The sequence below is a fragment of the Pogoniulus pusillus genome, chromosome 33 (genome assembly GCF_015220805.1).
Source record: "Pogoniulus pusillus isolate bPogPus1 chromosome 33, bPogPus1.pri, whole genome shotgun sequence".
NCBI classification, from domain to species: domain Eukaryota; kingdom Metazoa; phylum Chordata; class Aves; order Piciformes; family Lybiidae; genus Pogoniulus; species Pogoniulus pusillus.
In genome coordinates, this window is record NC_087296.1 from 8,017,311 (window position 1) to 8,031,811 (window position 14,501).

General features: G+C 43.0%; 1 protein-coding gene across 5 annotated transcripts in view; it reads right to left on the bottom strand.

Moving 5' to 3' along the window:
* Nucleotides 1-14,501, bottom strand: part of CEP85L (centrosomal protein 85 like) — a 151,443-nt gene that overhangs the window by 11,628 nt on the left and 125,314 nt on the right. For 4 of the 5 annotated variants that reach the window (XM_064170335.1, XM_064170337.1, XM_064170336.1 and 1 more), the window contains exons 4-7: nt 13,379-13,500; nt 4,071-4,188; nt 1,993-2,169; nt 100-252 (exon numbers count right to left, since the gene is read on the bottom strand). In XM_064170335.1, the coding sequence (XP_064026405.1) occupies nt 100-252; nt 1,993-2,169; nt 4,071-4,188; nt 13,379-13,500 (570 nt within the window). Of the gene's footprint in view, nt 1-99; nt 253-511; nt 576-1,992; nt 2,170-4,070; nt 4,189-13,378; nt 13,501-14,501 lie in introns of those variants that run through there. The other variant, XM_064170339.1, reaches the window with a different exon arrangement.

The following is a 14,501-nucleotide window of genomic DNA, read 5'->3' on the forward strand; positions in this document are numbered from 1 at the left end:
AAGGGAGAAATATATGTTGAAACCACAAACAAATTGACAACAGGCGTTAGGGAGCTCACTTGCATCGTTAAAATGTGAGCCAAAGTGACTTTGCCTTACCTGTTTAGTCTGCCCTTCTATATCATCCAGTGTTGGTAGGTCAGCCAGATATTTTTCTAAGGTTTCAATTCGTCTTTGTTTCTCTTTGTTTTGCTCAGATTCTTTCTGGCATTTCTTTTTCAGGCTGTTAATGTATCGGTCTCTGGTTTTAAGCTGGAAGAAAGAGTACATGCATTAAGATTACAGTGAAAAAATTCCATCTGCTTTGGAAGCAACTGCATGAAAGGGTTGGCTACTGCCAAAAGGAAACAAACCCCTAAACCAAAGCATGATTAATCCCAGCAGCTCCAAGTCACAGACTCACACGTGACCACAAACCACAGTGGCTTCACCTCTGCCCAGAACACTCCCTGTGCCTTGTGAACTGACACCGCAAACGGTTCAATAGCTAAGACATTCTTAGTTTTTTTACCAAGGCAGATGTTCACATGCAAGAAATGATCAGCAACTATTTTAGTCCATCCTCTTCCTCTGACCTAAGAAAACAAAATACAGGGACCAAAAACTTAACCCAGCATGAACTGTGACCAGAAACTTGCCTTCAATGCAATGTGACAATTCGAGGACATCAAAACAGTACTGTGGCTTTCTATAATGCCTTTTCTACAAGCATCTTAATTGTCCATCAGCCTGCAAAAGGTTTTTTTTAATATTGGTTATCTTTGCTATTATATTCCTGGTACTTACTTTGCTTATTAACTAGGACAAAAGAGCAGGAAAAGAAAGCAGTCACAGTCCAGTAAAAGGAATATCTTTATTGTTTGGACTAAGGTGTAGTAATTCATAGTTAACAAGCACTAAAGTAAGTGCTAAACATACTTTGGTGTTACAGACATCCATCTCACTGAGCATTAATTGTGTGACACTGTCAGTTTCAAAGTCTACTGAAAAGCTCAAGTCGATAATATCCAGGAAGTTTTTCCAGAGGTAGCTTTCTATATGGGCCACAACACTGAAGATGAATCACGACTCTGCAGTGAATTCTATCTACAGGCCACCTGGCTGACGTAAGCACTGCTGCACAGTTCCTCACCACTGCCACCACCCACAGCAGCAGTTCCTATACAGTGAGGAACACAAGATGCCACAAGAGGAAGCAGGAGCATTCAATTTCTGTTCTTCCTGAGTAATACTATTAGTGGCAATGTTCTCTGTCTTCCCACCTGCACTTTACTGTATCATATCGCCCTTACCCACTGAACCTGCATGGAGACAAATGTAACTCCAGAAATAAGGCCAAGTGACAATGTATCCCTAAAACATGAGTTAGGAATGACTTGATCCTGCTTGCAATAAAGGAAGGTTGTCAGGGCATTCAGCACTACCCTTGCATATTGATCCAGCCTCCGAAAGAAGCCCCTTGTTTAGAGAGTTCCACAGACACAGCCATTTAAGCCCCCTCCTTGTCTCAGACTGAAGACTCCTCTGCACATCTAGCAAAGCTACAAGAGAACCAATCACTCCTGCTGAGCAGGCACACACAGGCTTCAGAAGATATCTCAAAGCATGAGGCCACACAAATGAGCCATACTAAAAAGAAGGACGTCACTTTCACACTCTTTCTATGTTTCTACATGATCCTTTCAGTGTAATAAGCACTTCAAGCTACAGGAATTCTTGGAGCCAAGCATCTCGTCTTTGACGCAAGTTTAACTGCTACCTGGTTGAAACCATCATCGTGATTGTCATTTCCTATAACCTTTTAGGATGTATTCACTGCAAGTTTAGATGTATCCATTACCAACACCTACAATCACCATCACTTTTTCTGTCACAGTCAAGCTACCTTTTGCAAATAGCTTAGCAACTCACATACGAAGTTGCTTTCTAGCAAACAAAATAGATGCTGCTGTAACTGTCAAAAAAGAAATCTGGAACATGAAAGCCACTTACTTTCTCCTCCATCTTCTTTTTCTCCTCACTAGATTTGTTTGTAATTTGTTTTATAAATTCGGTGAGTTGCAGTCCCTTGGTCTCAGCTGCTGCAATCTTTCGCTCGAGCTCCTCAAGGTGGGACGTTGGTCTTTCTGAAAGGTGAGGCTGCAGCGGTGTGCTCTCGTACTGTGGTTGCTTACAAAAAGAAAGGAAATCATCACAGAAATGAATGCACATGCACCACCATGTACTTAAGCAGCACAGCAGAAAACGGTCCTGCATTTTTTCCACTCTCAGGAAGGGTGGAGTTTGATCCTTTCAAACATTAAAACATGGTAACAGCATGTACTGCAGGCGTCTGGACCAAAAGACAGACAGACACTGGACAGGGTGGGGCCACATTCTCCCGCAGATTTATCAAAGAGGGGTGACTGTCCTTCCAAAAGAACCCCCTGAAAATCCAAACAAGTGTTTTCAGGACAAATCACTGTCACTGCACTATCATACCATTCCCTAGGGAGAAAAACCACTCTGCAGAACAGCTACGAATATATTGAAGTGAGAGATACTCCTACCTCAAGATCTTCCTAAAGCAGAACATCGGTACTAGCCAAACTTTAGAGGTATCACAGCTGAGGTGCACAACAGTGCAAGGACAAGCCTAAGACTACACCTGTAATCAGAAGGTAGACTTCCAACTATCTCTTGTGTATACCAAACCCCTCCTCCTTTTCCATTCCAGGCACTTCCATTTTCCTCTTCTACCTCCACTGCCCACAGACAGATGAGCACAAAATGTCCATCAGCTGTATGTGGGATGACAGGAGAGATGCAGTCCTTTAGGCTTTCAGTTTCAAAATGCTTCAGAAACTAAACTGGTACCTTTAAAGACATTCTGCAGTGTTTTTTAAGTAGCAACATTCTGGCAGCAAAGCATTAAAAGGAAACTGCCACTAAAGGAGAATTCAGTCACAAATCAAGCAGAAATCTTAATACATTTTAGACTTTAACTCTTGAGATTATTATTTGCTGCTTTATTTTAAATATATACTAAGAGGTGTACACTAACATTTCACTTACTGCAGTGATTTTCATATTGATTTCCCCTCAAAAATCTTCATTTAGACATAATATCTTTATGAAAGAACTTCTGAAAGCACCAAAAGCCACATCCTTAGATACTCGAAAATGATTCTGAATGCTGAGGCTCTATCTGAATGTCTGTTCTGTCTCACACAAACCACATCACCTTCTCCACAGCCCTGTTATTGAAAGGGCATAATTGAACCTCATGCCTAAGTACAGTAGCTGAGATCCTGATGCAGTGTTGGTGACAGAAAGGATGAAGTCATAAAATAGGGACAGAAAAGCTATTTCTCTGTATATCTGCCCTTCTGCAACACCTTTTACACACGCTGAGATCTAGAGATGGAATCTGTACGCTACAACAGGGTAGCAGCCACAGCTCTCCAAGTGACCTGCATTTTGTGGTTAGCTTACACTAACCTGACACTTACACTTCCTGATATTTATGGCAGTTAGATAAAAATTAGGATGTGCCAAAAAAGCCACCACACATTCAACTTTTGGTGTTCCCTAGGAGTACGAATCTGTATGTTTGACAGGTGCTTTGTGCAGAAGTATTCCCCCAGTCTGTCAGCCTTCTCAGACCCCTCTCCATCTCTTCCATGGATACAGTCTAACCACTCCTTCCGTGGTACTCCATTCTTGTCAGAAAACCTTCCATCAGCTGTTCTCAGATGCTTTCTCATCAAACTACTCATCTCCTAGTATCTCCCTGTATAACCACGGTACATGCAAGCTGTCAAAGCCTTCTTAGTGTCACAATCCTTCATCCTTACCCCATTTTTACCAGCTTTCAGAGCAAATATGCACACAACTTAAACTTCTCCAAAGCTAAGGTAAGCTATGCCACTTGCAGGGTATTCTCTGGATGATTTATGGCCATACAATTACACAACCATCAGTAACCACAAAAGCTCTGCACTCTGGCTTGCAGTAATCAAGAAGATGCTTTCACATGTCAGTTACTGGGCAACAGAAAGCTTTGCTTGAAAGAAAAATACCCAACCTACCTGCAAATTAGGCAGGTAAGGATCCTCACAGTTCACAAGATGGTTCAGTCTTGCATGTTGAGCTCGTAACTCATTCTCCCTGATCTTCTGATGTAAATTGTTAATTTGCTGCTTTTGCCTGTAATACACAGATTTCATTTGAAAAGGAATGGAACAGAGATTTAAAAAACACAGATCCTAACCCTTGTACTAAAGAATACTGTAACAGTGCTGTGGCACTATCCTGGATCTACATTAGCTGGGGACCCCAGAACAACTCACAGTATCACAGTATTATTAGGATTGGAAGAGACCTCACAGATCATCAAGTCCAACCCTTTACCACAGAGCTCAAGGCTAGACCATGGCACCAAGTGCCACATCCAATCTTGCCTTGAACAGCCCCAGGGACAGCGACTCCACCACCTCCCCGGGCAGCCCATTCCAGTGTCCAATGACTCTCTCAGTGAAGAACTTTCTCCTCACCTCCAGCCTAAATCTCCCCTGGCGTAGCTTGAGGCTGTGTCCTCTCGTTCTGGTGCTGGCCACCTGAGAGAAGAGAGCAACCTCCTCCTGGCCACAACCACCCCTCAGGTAGTTGTAGACAGCAATAAGGTCACCCCTGAGCCTCCTCTTCTCATTCAATGCAGTTCATAAGAACAACGTATGTGACTCCACAGCAAGGCTTAAACCTGCTGTATCACCACAGGTCATTTTGAGGCTTCCCTCTTTCATCCCACTACCGAGATGGAACAAGCTTGTAAAAATATGAAAGGAGTAGGTACCACTGAATGACTCCATATGGTTCTGGTCAGTGTCTGTAGAATGGCACTACAAACAAAAAGCTTCAAACTTGTTTGGGAAGATGCAGATTTGAAGATGAGGTAAAAGAATGTGCTCTTACCTTGTAACAGACCTTATTTGAGCCCAAGAGCTTGTTTGGGAACATATAAAGCCTTTCTGACTTCTGTGCAAGCTTGGTCACAGATATCAAAATAATTTGGTATGAATTGTCTTAAACTATGAAGGGAAATAATTTTTCACTTTTTAATCACCTTACTACTTACCAGACAGATTAAAATATCTTTGCCAGATGTGCTTTAACATGATTTGTCAGCCTCTGAAGGCCCTACAGAGTTTTCTGTTTGTGGCTGATTGTGTCTTAGCAGCACCTTCCTCTGCAGGCAGGATTTAGCAGCCTGAACTGAACTCTACAGCCTGGAGTAAATGTTCTAAAACGTTTTTGAAATTCCAGTGTCGTTTCAACTAAATTACCATATTTCCCTTCATAATCCTTTCTCTACCCTACCAAATCCCTGCAGGAAAAAAGGTGAGACAAATTAATCCGTGGTGAAACAGAGCTGCGCTAGCATAAAGCATAACCGGCTTGCTGCTTTTCTCTCTGCAAAGCATGGAACTCTCCACTATTATCAAACCTTGCCAAGAAAATGCACCCTAGAAATGTTCTAATGCTGGGTAGATCCTGCACAACTTCTTCACGGAGCTGCCTCACTGAACATAACCATTAACCTCACAGCACTCAGAAACTGAGCTCTGAAAACAGCCCAGCAGCCAGCCACAAGCAGAAGAGAAGACGCACACCATAGAAACATATTTACTATTTACATACAATCCTGCAAGTCTTTGGAGGCTTCATACCAGATGCATTTTATCACTGATGTTCTCATATACTAGGACAGTTTTAATCCTCTGTTAGCCCACAGCTGTTACTATTAATCCGCTGTATAACCACAGGCTGTGAGCTTTATTTAAAGGAGTGTAGAAAGTTCAGATGCTCTCTCAGACACAGGTCACGTATTATGGCAGGAGCACTGTCCCCAGAAGCTTCCCTATTCCCAATCACACTAGTACTTAAAAAAAAGAAGAAAAAGGGGGGGGGGGGGGAAGGAAGAAACACCAGAAAAAAAACACCCAAAACAAACCAAAACCAACTAACTTTCAGGACTGTCCCTTACCTGTAGGTGTTTAAGACCAGGTTGGATGAGGCCTTGAGCACCCAAGTCTAACTGAGAGGTGTCCCTACCCTTGGCAGGGAGGTTGGAGTAGATGATCTCTAAGGTCCCTTCCAACCTAAGCCATTCCATGACTTCGATACTTTCAGGTTTCTGCTCAGACACATGGCAACTGCCACTCTAGTCAATATAAATAATCCTGAAGCTGAGGCATTTTGTCTTTTAAACACCAATGCTACTTCCACCTTGTCTTTTTATGCACAGTGTTTACAACTTCCTGCATATCCTCTTGCTGAGGGCCAGATTAGAGCAAACTGAAATTCTCTAACTGCTGTAACCAAGGGTCTGAGATGCTAAACACCCAAAAAAATCCCAACCAACCAGAAAACGAGACAATAAAACACAAACAAAAGCAGACTAAATTATCTGTTCCTTTTTGCTATAGATTTCAGGGGTGTTTCACTACTCAATGTGACACTTGGTAAGGAAGGAGAAGTTAAATATTTGTCATGCCAGGCTGCACCATTCTCTTTCTTTTCCCAGAATTACCAACTACAGGAACTGCTGCCACTAGATGCTAGGCTATGTCACTGAGATAGCTGGTTCTGTGTAATGACTTTTATGGTGTCTAAGGACAGTAGTTCTCTTTATCTCACTTGCTGCCTGCCACAGATACTTCCATTGCCACACAGCAATCTCTGCATTGAGCCCAACAATTTCCATCAAACTGAAGCACCTCAGTCAAGAAGCTAAAAGCTTACACTCAAAAGGCCTGAAATCAATAAAGTGCCACACACCAGCATAGATCTGACAGGTCTCTCCTTGCCAGTATCCTTTGGTAGCGATGAAAGCCCTTGACCTTGAACACCCCCAGGTTTGCAGAGACAGTTAGTTCTTAGCACAAATCATCACTAAATCTAGCTCACATATCCTCCTGATGCTAAGAGGATGAGGGACACAAGTAAATCTCAGTATACTTTTAATCAGTTATGTATCTAAGGGAAAAAACCACCCCATGCTTTAAGTCCTTCCAAAGAGCAAACCAGCCCCATCAGCCCTTTTGTTGTGGTGACCATTAGTGCACTCTAGCATCAAGTAACAGTTTGTAGCTTGCCTAAAGCCAGGTCTGTAAATAAGCAGCTCACTTTCAGTTGGTATACACAGATGACAAGAAGGGAAATGCACTGTGCTGCCTCATCTGTTCAGAGAGAGGCTGTCGGTATCCCTGCCGTGTCCTGGACACCAGCTTTCAGCACCTCACAGGATCACAGCCTCAAGCCCACCCCCTCATTCTCCCCAGGATCCCCTAGACCTAGTTAGGTTGGAAGGGGACAAGCAGAGTGAGAAGTCATCAGGGTTGAAGGAGCCATGGGGTAAAAACCAGGGACAGCCTTGTGGTACTATAATGATGGTGGCCCTGGGCAGTTCCTGGAGCTGGGGTCCCAGGATGATGCTGGAGGCGAAGGACTGGCTAGGGAGAGCTGGTGAGAAGTGGAGACGAGTCCATGCAGCACTGCTCCAGCCCTCCTTCCCCTTCACAGTACACCACAGCTATCACCCAGCCAAGCTGCCACAGCTGCAACAAGGACCTCCTCACTTTTAACGTGAAGATACCTTTAGAAAGCTATGTTTGCCAGCGACTAGCTTCCTCCCCACAACTTTTAAGAGCCCTAAATTAGGGTAAGTCTAAGCGCCACGCTACATGTCAACATACAGGTCCACTATATTTGCTGGAGACACTAGAACAGAGCTTCATCCATCACAGAAGGAAGCCTCCTAACTTCATAATATATCAAGTGACAATTGATGCTTACCTTGAAAAGTCATGAGTTAAGGAGAAAGAGATGGTTTAGGTAAAAATGCCTGAGTAGATTTCCTCAGAATCAGGATGCCAAGTGAGAGAACACAGATCCTTTCTTTTACAAATGTGATGTATCCCACACTGCAGCTGGACATCTGCTGCTTTGTCTCTTAAGAAGCAGGATACCGATTTTTATGTCCTTTTGTCTTGAAAGCATGATCTCCTGGGACCACAAAGTTCAAACATGCAAAGCACTGACAGGGAAAGAGATCAGTAGTAAACCAAGTCTTAAAAACAACGTGGGTGCATTTTCCGTAACTTGGAAGAGAACGCCAAAGAATTCCAACATCAGCAAAGACCGTGAGAAAAAGAGGAGCTCAAATTTCCTAGGCACTCCAGTCTGGTTTTATTGGTGAAATTAAGAGCCTGCCTTTCCCCCTGTCACAGCAGAACCTATCTAGAAGATAAGTTCTGGACAGATTGATATTTTTAAGTGACTCTTCCGAATGGCACAGAGGTTTGAAATGCTAGCCTGAGCCATGGGAGTTAAGTTGGTGCTGATGCAGGGCAGGCAACGGCACAGTCAGCAATAGTATTTGACTCTCAAATGCTGGGGGCTACTTAGTGAAGGGCGTGAGAGGCCCAAGTGAGACACAGACAGAACTGCCTGCTCACAGAGAACTCCATTCTCTCTCCCACAGCAGTAGGTTTTTGACCTCTGCAGTCTCCTAACGGGACAAATATGGAGCAAGCCTCCGATGTCCCCAGCTCTGCCAAATACTAGCACTTCCTAAAACTTAAATCTGCAGCACAGAAAATACCTCAGCACCAGTTCCACAGAGCAGGATGTGGGACTGCAGCTCATCACACTGCAAAAGCAAACCTGCGTGAGCAGGGCATGCGAGTGGCGAGCACTCAGTCCAAGGCAAGCCACGAGTGGCCCGGAGGGACCCTTCAGGCAAGATGCACTCATCAGCTGGAGAGATCTGAAAGCTACCACAGGTCTAGAAAACATGACCTAGGAGGAAAGACTAAGTCATATTAGGAAAAGTTTTGTAATGCTTCAGCTAATTAATCACCTCTCTGTCCAACCCAGAAAGGCTGTGGAACATCTGTTTTAGATAGCAACATAAGACATCTACCGAGAGTTACACCACGATAACTTGTCCTCCCTTGGGGCCTGGCAGTTCAGTTAGGTCCTTTCTAGCCCCACATTCTTGTGTTACTACCAATATTTAGGTTAGTTTTCACATAATCTTAACAAATGCCACTTCAGCCATACTACTAAACAACTCTGAAAAGGTGAGCTTTTAAAATTAACAAAGTAATTGATCTGTAATAGTCATCTGTAAAACTTCCTGAAAATTTACCAGACCATGATAAAAAAAATTCATCCACAAGTTACCTGGGTGATTGGAAAAAAAGATGAATGCATCTTTTTAAAGCTATCATTGCAAGCAAACTGCATCTTTACAGCAAGAATCATAGAATCAACCAGGTTGGAAGAGACCTCCAAGATCATCCAATCCAACCTATCCCCCAGCCCTATCCAGTCAACCAGACCACGGCATTAAGTGCCTCTGCCAGTCTTTTCCTGAACACCTCCAGGGATGGTGACTCCACCACCTCCTGGGCAGCCCATTCCAATGCCAATCACTCTCTCTGTGAAGAACTTCCTCCTAACATCCAGCCTATACTTTCCCCAGCACGACTTCAGACTGTGTCCCCTTGTTCTGTTGCTAGTTCTGTGGAGATTCCTGGCAGCCCCACTCCCTGGACAGGACTCCATTCAAGTTACCACGTACAAGTGATCAGCCCCTGGGTGGTGTAAAGCTTGAAAGCTTCCTCAAAAGTGACATCAAATTATCACTGGAGTGGAAATGCTAACACTGCATATCTTAACAGATCACCCCCAATAATACTCCAGCAACATTATCAGAGCACAGTTTGATGACAACAACTAAAGTCAGGACAATTTGACACAAGGCAAAATAAAATCTACATCTCTTGTCCCAGTGAAAACATTTAAGCACAGCTCATCTAGAGATGGCAAGTTAATGACTTAGCAACTGTTTTAAGAATGTCAGTGTTGTTACACCCTGAGGAATGACAGCTATTCACTGAAATGATGCTTCTCTACCCACCTTTCCTTAAAAAGCTGTTCAAATGCCTTTAAACTGTCCAGAAGAGAACACTGCATGCAGAGTGTTATTCTCAGCAGCTTATGTCATATGTGCAGATATTTGGCATTTATTCACACAGCCCTTGTCAAAACAAGTCCCTGCCTAACAAACAGCACCAGGACCACACTACAAACACCTACAGTGGCTGGCCAGTCTCAAGAAACATTTGCAATTCTACTAAACCCTGCAATTTCAGTGTTGCAAACGCCCTGAACAGAGGAGCAACACAAAGAACGAAAACGTGATGCCCTGGTTCCCTAAAGCAACACAAACACTGTTGGCTCCCTCTGGTGCTAAATATAATGCAGCGTTCCATACTGAACCTTCACAGAAGTAAGGCAGTGATATCATCCAATTATTTTGTACAGTAGGTGACAGACATTCCAGTAATAAGTGTTACAGCAGCAGATTTCCTATTACAGATGAAATCCTGAAGTCCTCATTCACAGCCTGTACCAACAGCTCTATGTGCAGAAAACAAGACAGACACATTTAAGAAGTGCCATTGCAATCACATACGTCTCTTGAGTTCCCTTCCTTGTGGCCCATTTTCACTTCTTAGAAGTACCATCTCCATCTCATTTCTTCAAGAGCACACTTAAAAAAACATTTTTAGGCTCTATCTCATAAAATCGGCAGCAATTCCTTAGAGCAGTCTCAAAAAGCAAACAAACCCCACTTTTAAATCCACCCATTTATGCTACTGTGTACATTTACACTTACAAACATGCATTTGTTACCCTGGAACAGCCTAGATAAACCAAATTCATTTCGACTGATCTATCAATAAATCTGCTATTCAACACAGCCTAAAAACTTCTTTTACTGACAGATCTAAGTGGCTGGCTGGGTTTCTAAAAGTTCCCTTCATGGCTCTGAATTTCCAGCCATACACCAAAGTATTCAAGTATGATTATTTACATTCTAAGCATTGTTCCCTGGTTAGTTTTCAACGGCTGTTTGAAACTTGCTTGCAGCTATTCCAAACTCTTAGATTTCCAGTGCAAAGCAAGCAAGTTCAATACCAGAAGGGCTGGGGTTTTGTCGTCCTGTTATCGTTGTGTGGAAAGAACGGAAGCAGGCAGCAGGCTTCACTTTCCTCCTCCTGCCTTTTAACAAGGTAACGAGAGGAGAGCTTAAGGGTACTGCCCTGTACAGAAGCCTCCAGTTCCTACACCTCAACAGATTCGAGTCCTGCTATGCAAAACTGAATTAGCACAGTCCCAGTGCAGTTTCTGCAGAAGAGGATTTAACTTTATAAAAACCTGTGGCTAGATGTGAGGCTGGTGACAAGGGCAAGAGAAGGCCTTCCCATATGTTTCTTTTCACCCAGTTGTTCCTTGTACCTGTCAGCAGCAAACAGCTGAGTCCAGAGCACCATGGCAGGTGCTGTTCTGCTCCTCTCCTCCAGACCTGTCTCTGCCAAACTTCTCTTCCTCACTCAGAACTGAACGAGTCCAGTTACTAATTTGCAAATTCACCATGAGACATGACTTAAGGAGACTATATCTTTTATAACTCCCTGAGAACCACGGGTACAAAGGGGCTTCTCAGCAAACACCTCCTACCAAACCTCAGTCAACAGGAGAATTCCTTCTCCACTTCCTGAAAGATTAAATTCTGAAACGTCATTACCACCACCCCGAATCCCACTTAACCACACTCCAGCAAACTTTGTAATGCTAGTTCAGATCACTCTTCCCAAATAAGTCAAAATTCTGAAAGGAAGTTTCAAGTCAGCTCAGGAAGACCAGCAGCCAGAAGACAGTTCTATACCATGAGAGTGGTGAGACCCTGGAACACATTTGCCCAGGGAGGTGGTGGAAGCCCCATCCCTGGAAATGTTTAAGGCCAGGCTGGATGAGGCTCTAGACAGCCTGATCTAGTGTGACATGTCCCCGCCCATGGCAGAGGGGGGTGGAACTAGATGGTCTTGTGGTTCCTTCCAACCCTGACTGATTCTGTGATTCTAAGACCTGGATTTCCTCCCAGACACCATCTTGCAAGGCCTTGAGCCCCTATGTATTAAACATGGGCAATAAGATTTTTGCTTGCTCTCTTGAAGGAAGGTATTACTCAGATTTAAGCCTTAATACTCCACCTAATACTAGAGCTTTATAATGGAGTTCTATTTCTAGGATTTTGGACTGCACTTATGTACCCTTTCCTCCAGGAGCAAAACCAAAGCTAAGCAGGTGGCACACCAAACTGGGGAAGCTGATGCCAATCCTCATCAGGGCAACGCCAGCAGAGGTACTAGCCAGATTGCTACGGGGCAGAAACACCTTAAAACCACTGCAATTCCTTGCTCTGTTGCAACAGAGAAAAGAACAGATCTTGCATAAGCATAATATTCCTGGACCCAAAGTAAATCATGGCCAAGTTGTCTACCTCCACCCATTAGAAGAGAGGAACTGCTCGCTGAGATAGGAAAACAGTCCAAAAGGATGCTTGACATTCCTGTGCTCCAACCCACACCTGCTTTACAGAGCTCTCACGCTGTAGAGCCAACTATCACTAAGAAGGCACAACTATTTCAAGCTCAGAACAACCACTCCTCCTCTCAGCCACAAGCCAAGAGTTTATTATTAAAACCCAGACTAAGCCAAATGATAATTATGTCCAATATAAAAATTCCCTTCTTACATGTCCTGCATCCAAATTCTGCAGCTCCTGATGACATCTGCTAATTTAGTGTAAGCTTCATTAAACTCAAGCCCTTCATTAAAAGCATATTTTCCTCATTAAGGGTTCATTTTATCCAAACATCAAGAACTCCAGAAATTACTTCAAAAATATTAGAAACCTAACACCAGTGAGCTGCTGCTAAGGCCCATGTCATGTTAATAACAATTTTAATAAGAAGTGATATATTTACTGACATATGGATGCTGGATTTAATATTTTATTATCTGAATGACTTGTATGAGCTTCTGAATGTTACTGCAAAGGCCAATTGCTCAAAGTCTTATCAACTGACTTCAATATATTGCATTTCTGTACCTGTCATTTAAAAGAAAATCAGGGCAATGCAGTTTACCAGTTTTCCTCCTGCAAGTCACTTGGAAGCTCTTTACAAGCAGAAGGATGTCTGATACAACCCCCCAGACAGGCAAGCTGAGAAGAGGAAGCTGTCAGAATTGGCTGCTCCACTGCAGAGGCATTAAACTCCTACATAAATTTCCAGCTCTGTAAAAGATGAAGCCAGTTTTCTCTCCTAACAAAAACTAGCTTCCATATTTCTGCATAAATATTTGCTGGACAGGAACCTATTAACTTTACTGAGTAAAGCAGTTCTCCTGAAAGTCAGCTTCTACATCATCACTTTCACATCATCTAATGCAATCAATGCAGCAAGAGCGCGTTACTCACCGATCGATCACGATCTCTTTCTGCCTCAACAGCCCCTCTTTGATTTTCATTAGAGACTCCCAGTTGCTGTAGTCCTGATAGCTGGTAGTTGGGTAACTTTGACGAGATGTGCCAGTTGGGACCTGTATAAAGTAATTGTAGGATTAGCTTCCAAAACAGTCAACTGAAATGACAATGAACTGTACTAAGACCAAGACCTATCAGCAATTAAATAGAGGCAAAAAATTGTCAGGCTTCTGGTCAAAGTTCTGCTATGAATTATAACACTGAGAGGAGAGAATTCACTGTTTAAAACCCAGACTGTGATCTACTGAAGTCAGAGACCAACTTTTGACAGTTAGAATCATAGAATCAACCAGGTTGGAAGAGACCTCCAAGATCATCCAGTCCAACCTATCACCCAGCTCTAGCCAGTCAACTAGACCACAGCACTGAGTGCCTCATCCAGGCTTTTCTTGAAGACCTCAAGTTGTAGAATCTTCTGTAACTTGAAAAAGTCTTTTTCCCCTTTCAGCTCAATTCCTACCTTGCTGAAAGGCAAGGCAATGAGTTTTGCAAAGCTAAGAACAAAGTGATGTATTCTCAGTTAAGGAGCTACTGATAGTGTAAGACTGTTTTACTAAAAAACCCTCACACACAGGAGCCTCCTTTGCTGACTGAGATGCTTTGCCTTTGGAATACATTTCATCTCACAGAGCACACACACACATGCATCAAAACAGCAAAATATTATTTTTTATTGTAACTGTGTACTTTAATTTGTTGCTCTCAACAGGCAAAACCTACAACCTACATTTCTGGGTGTGATATCATGTTTCAGCCATTTTTTTAGTTTTATTTTTTTAGAGAATATGCTAAAAATATCTCTTAGCACTTGCCAGAATAACAAGACACTTCACTCATTGCTAAGCACAAGGTGTTGACTGCTCCAAAGCCTTCTAGCTGCTTTGAAAGGTGTGGCAACACAGAGGTGGTCCACTTACATTTGAGTGTCCTATGTCCTGAGGATATCAAACCAAATAGCAAGTTAAGATACATTTTAAAGACCCCTATACAGAAAGCCATCCACAGTTCCTGATCTTCAACCTGAGTCTTCCATGAGTACAAAATAAGACACCAACTT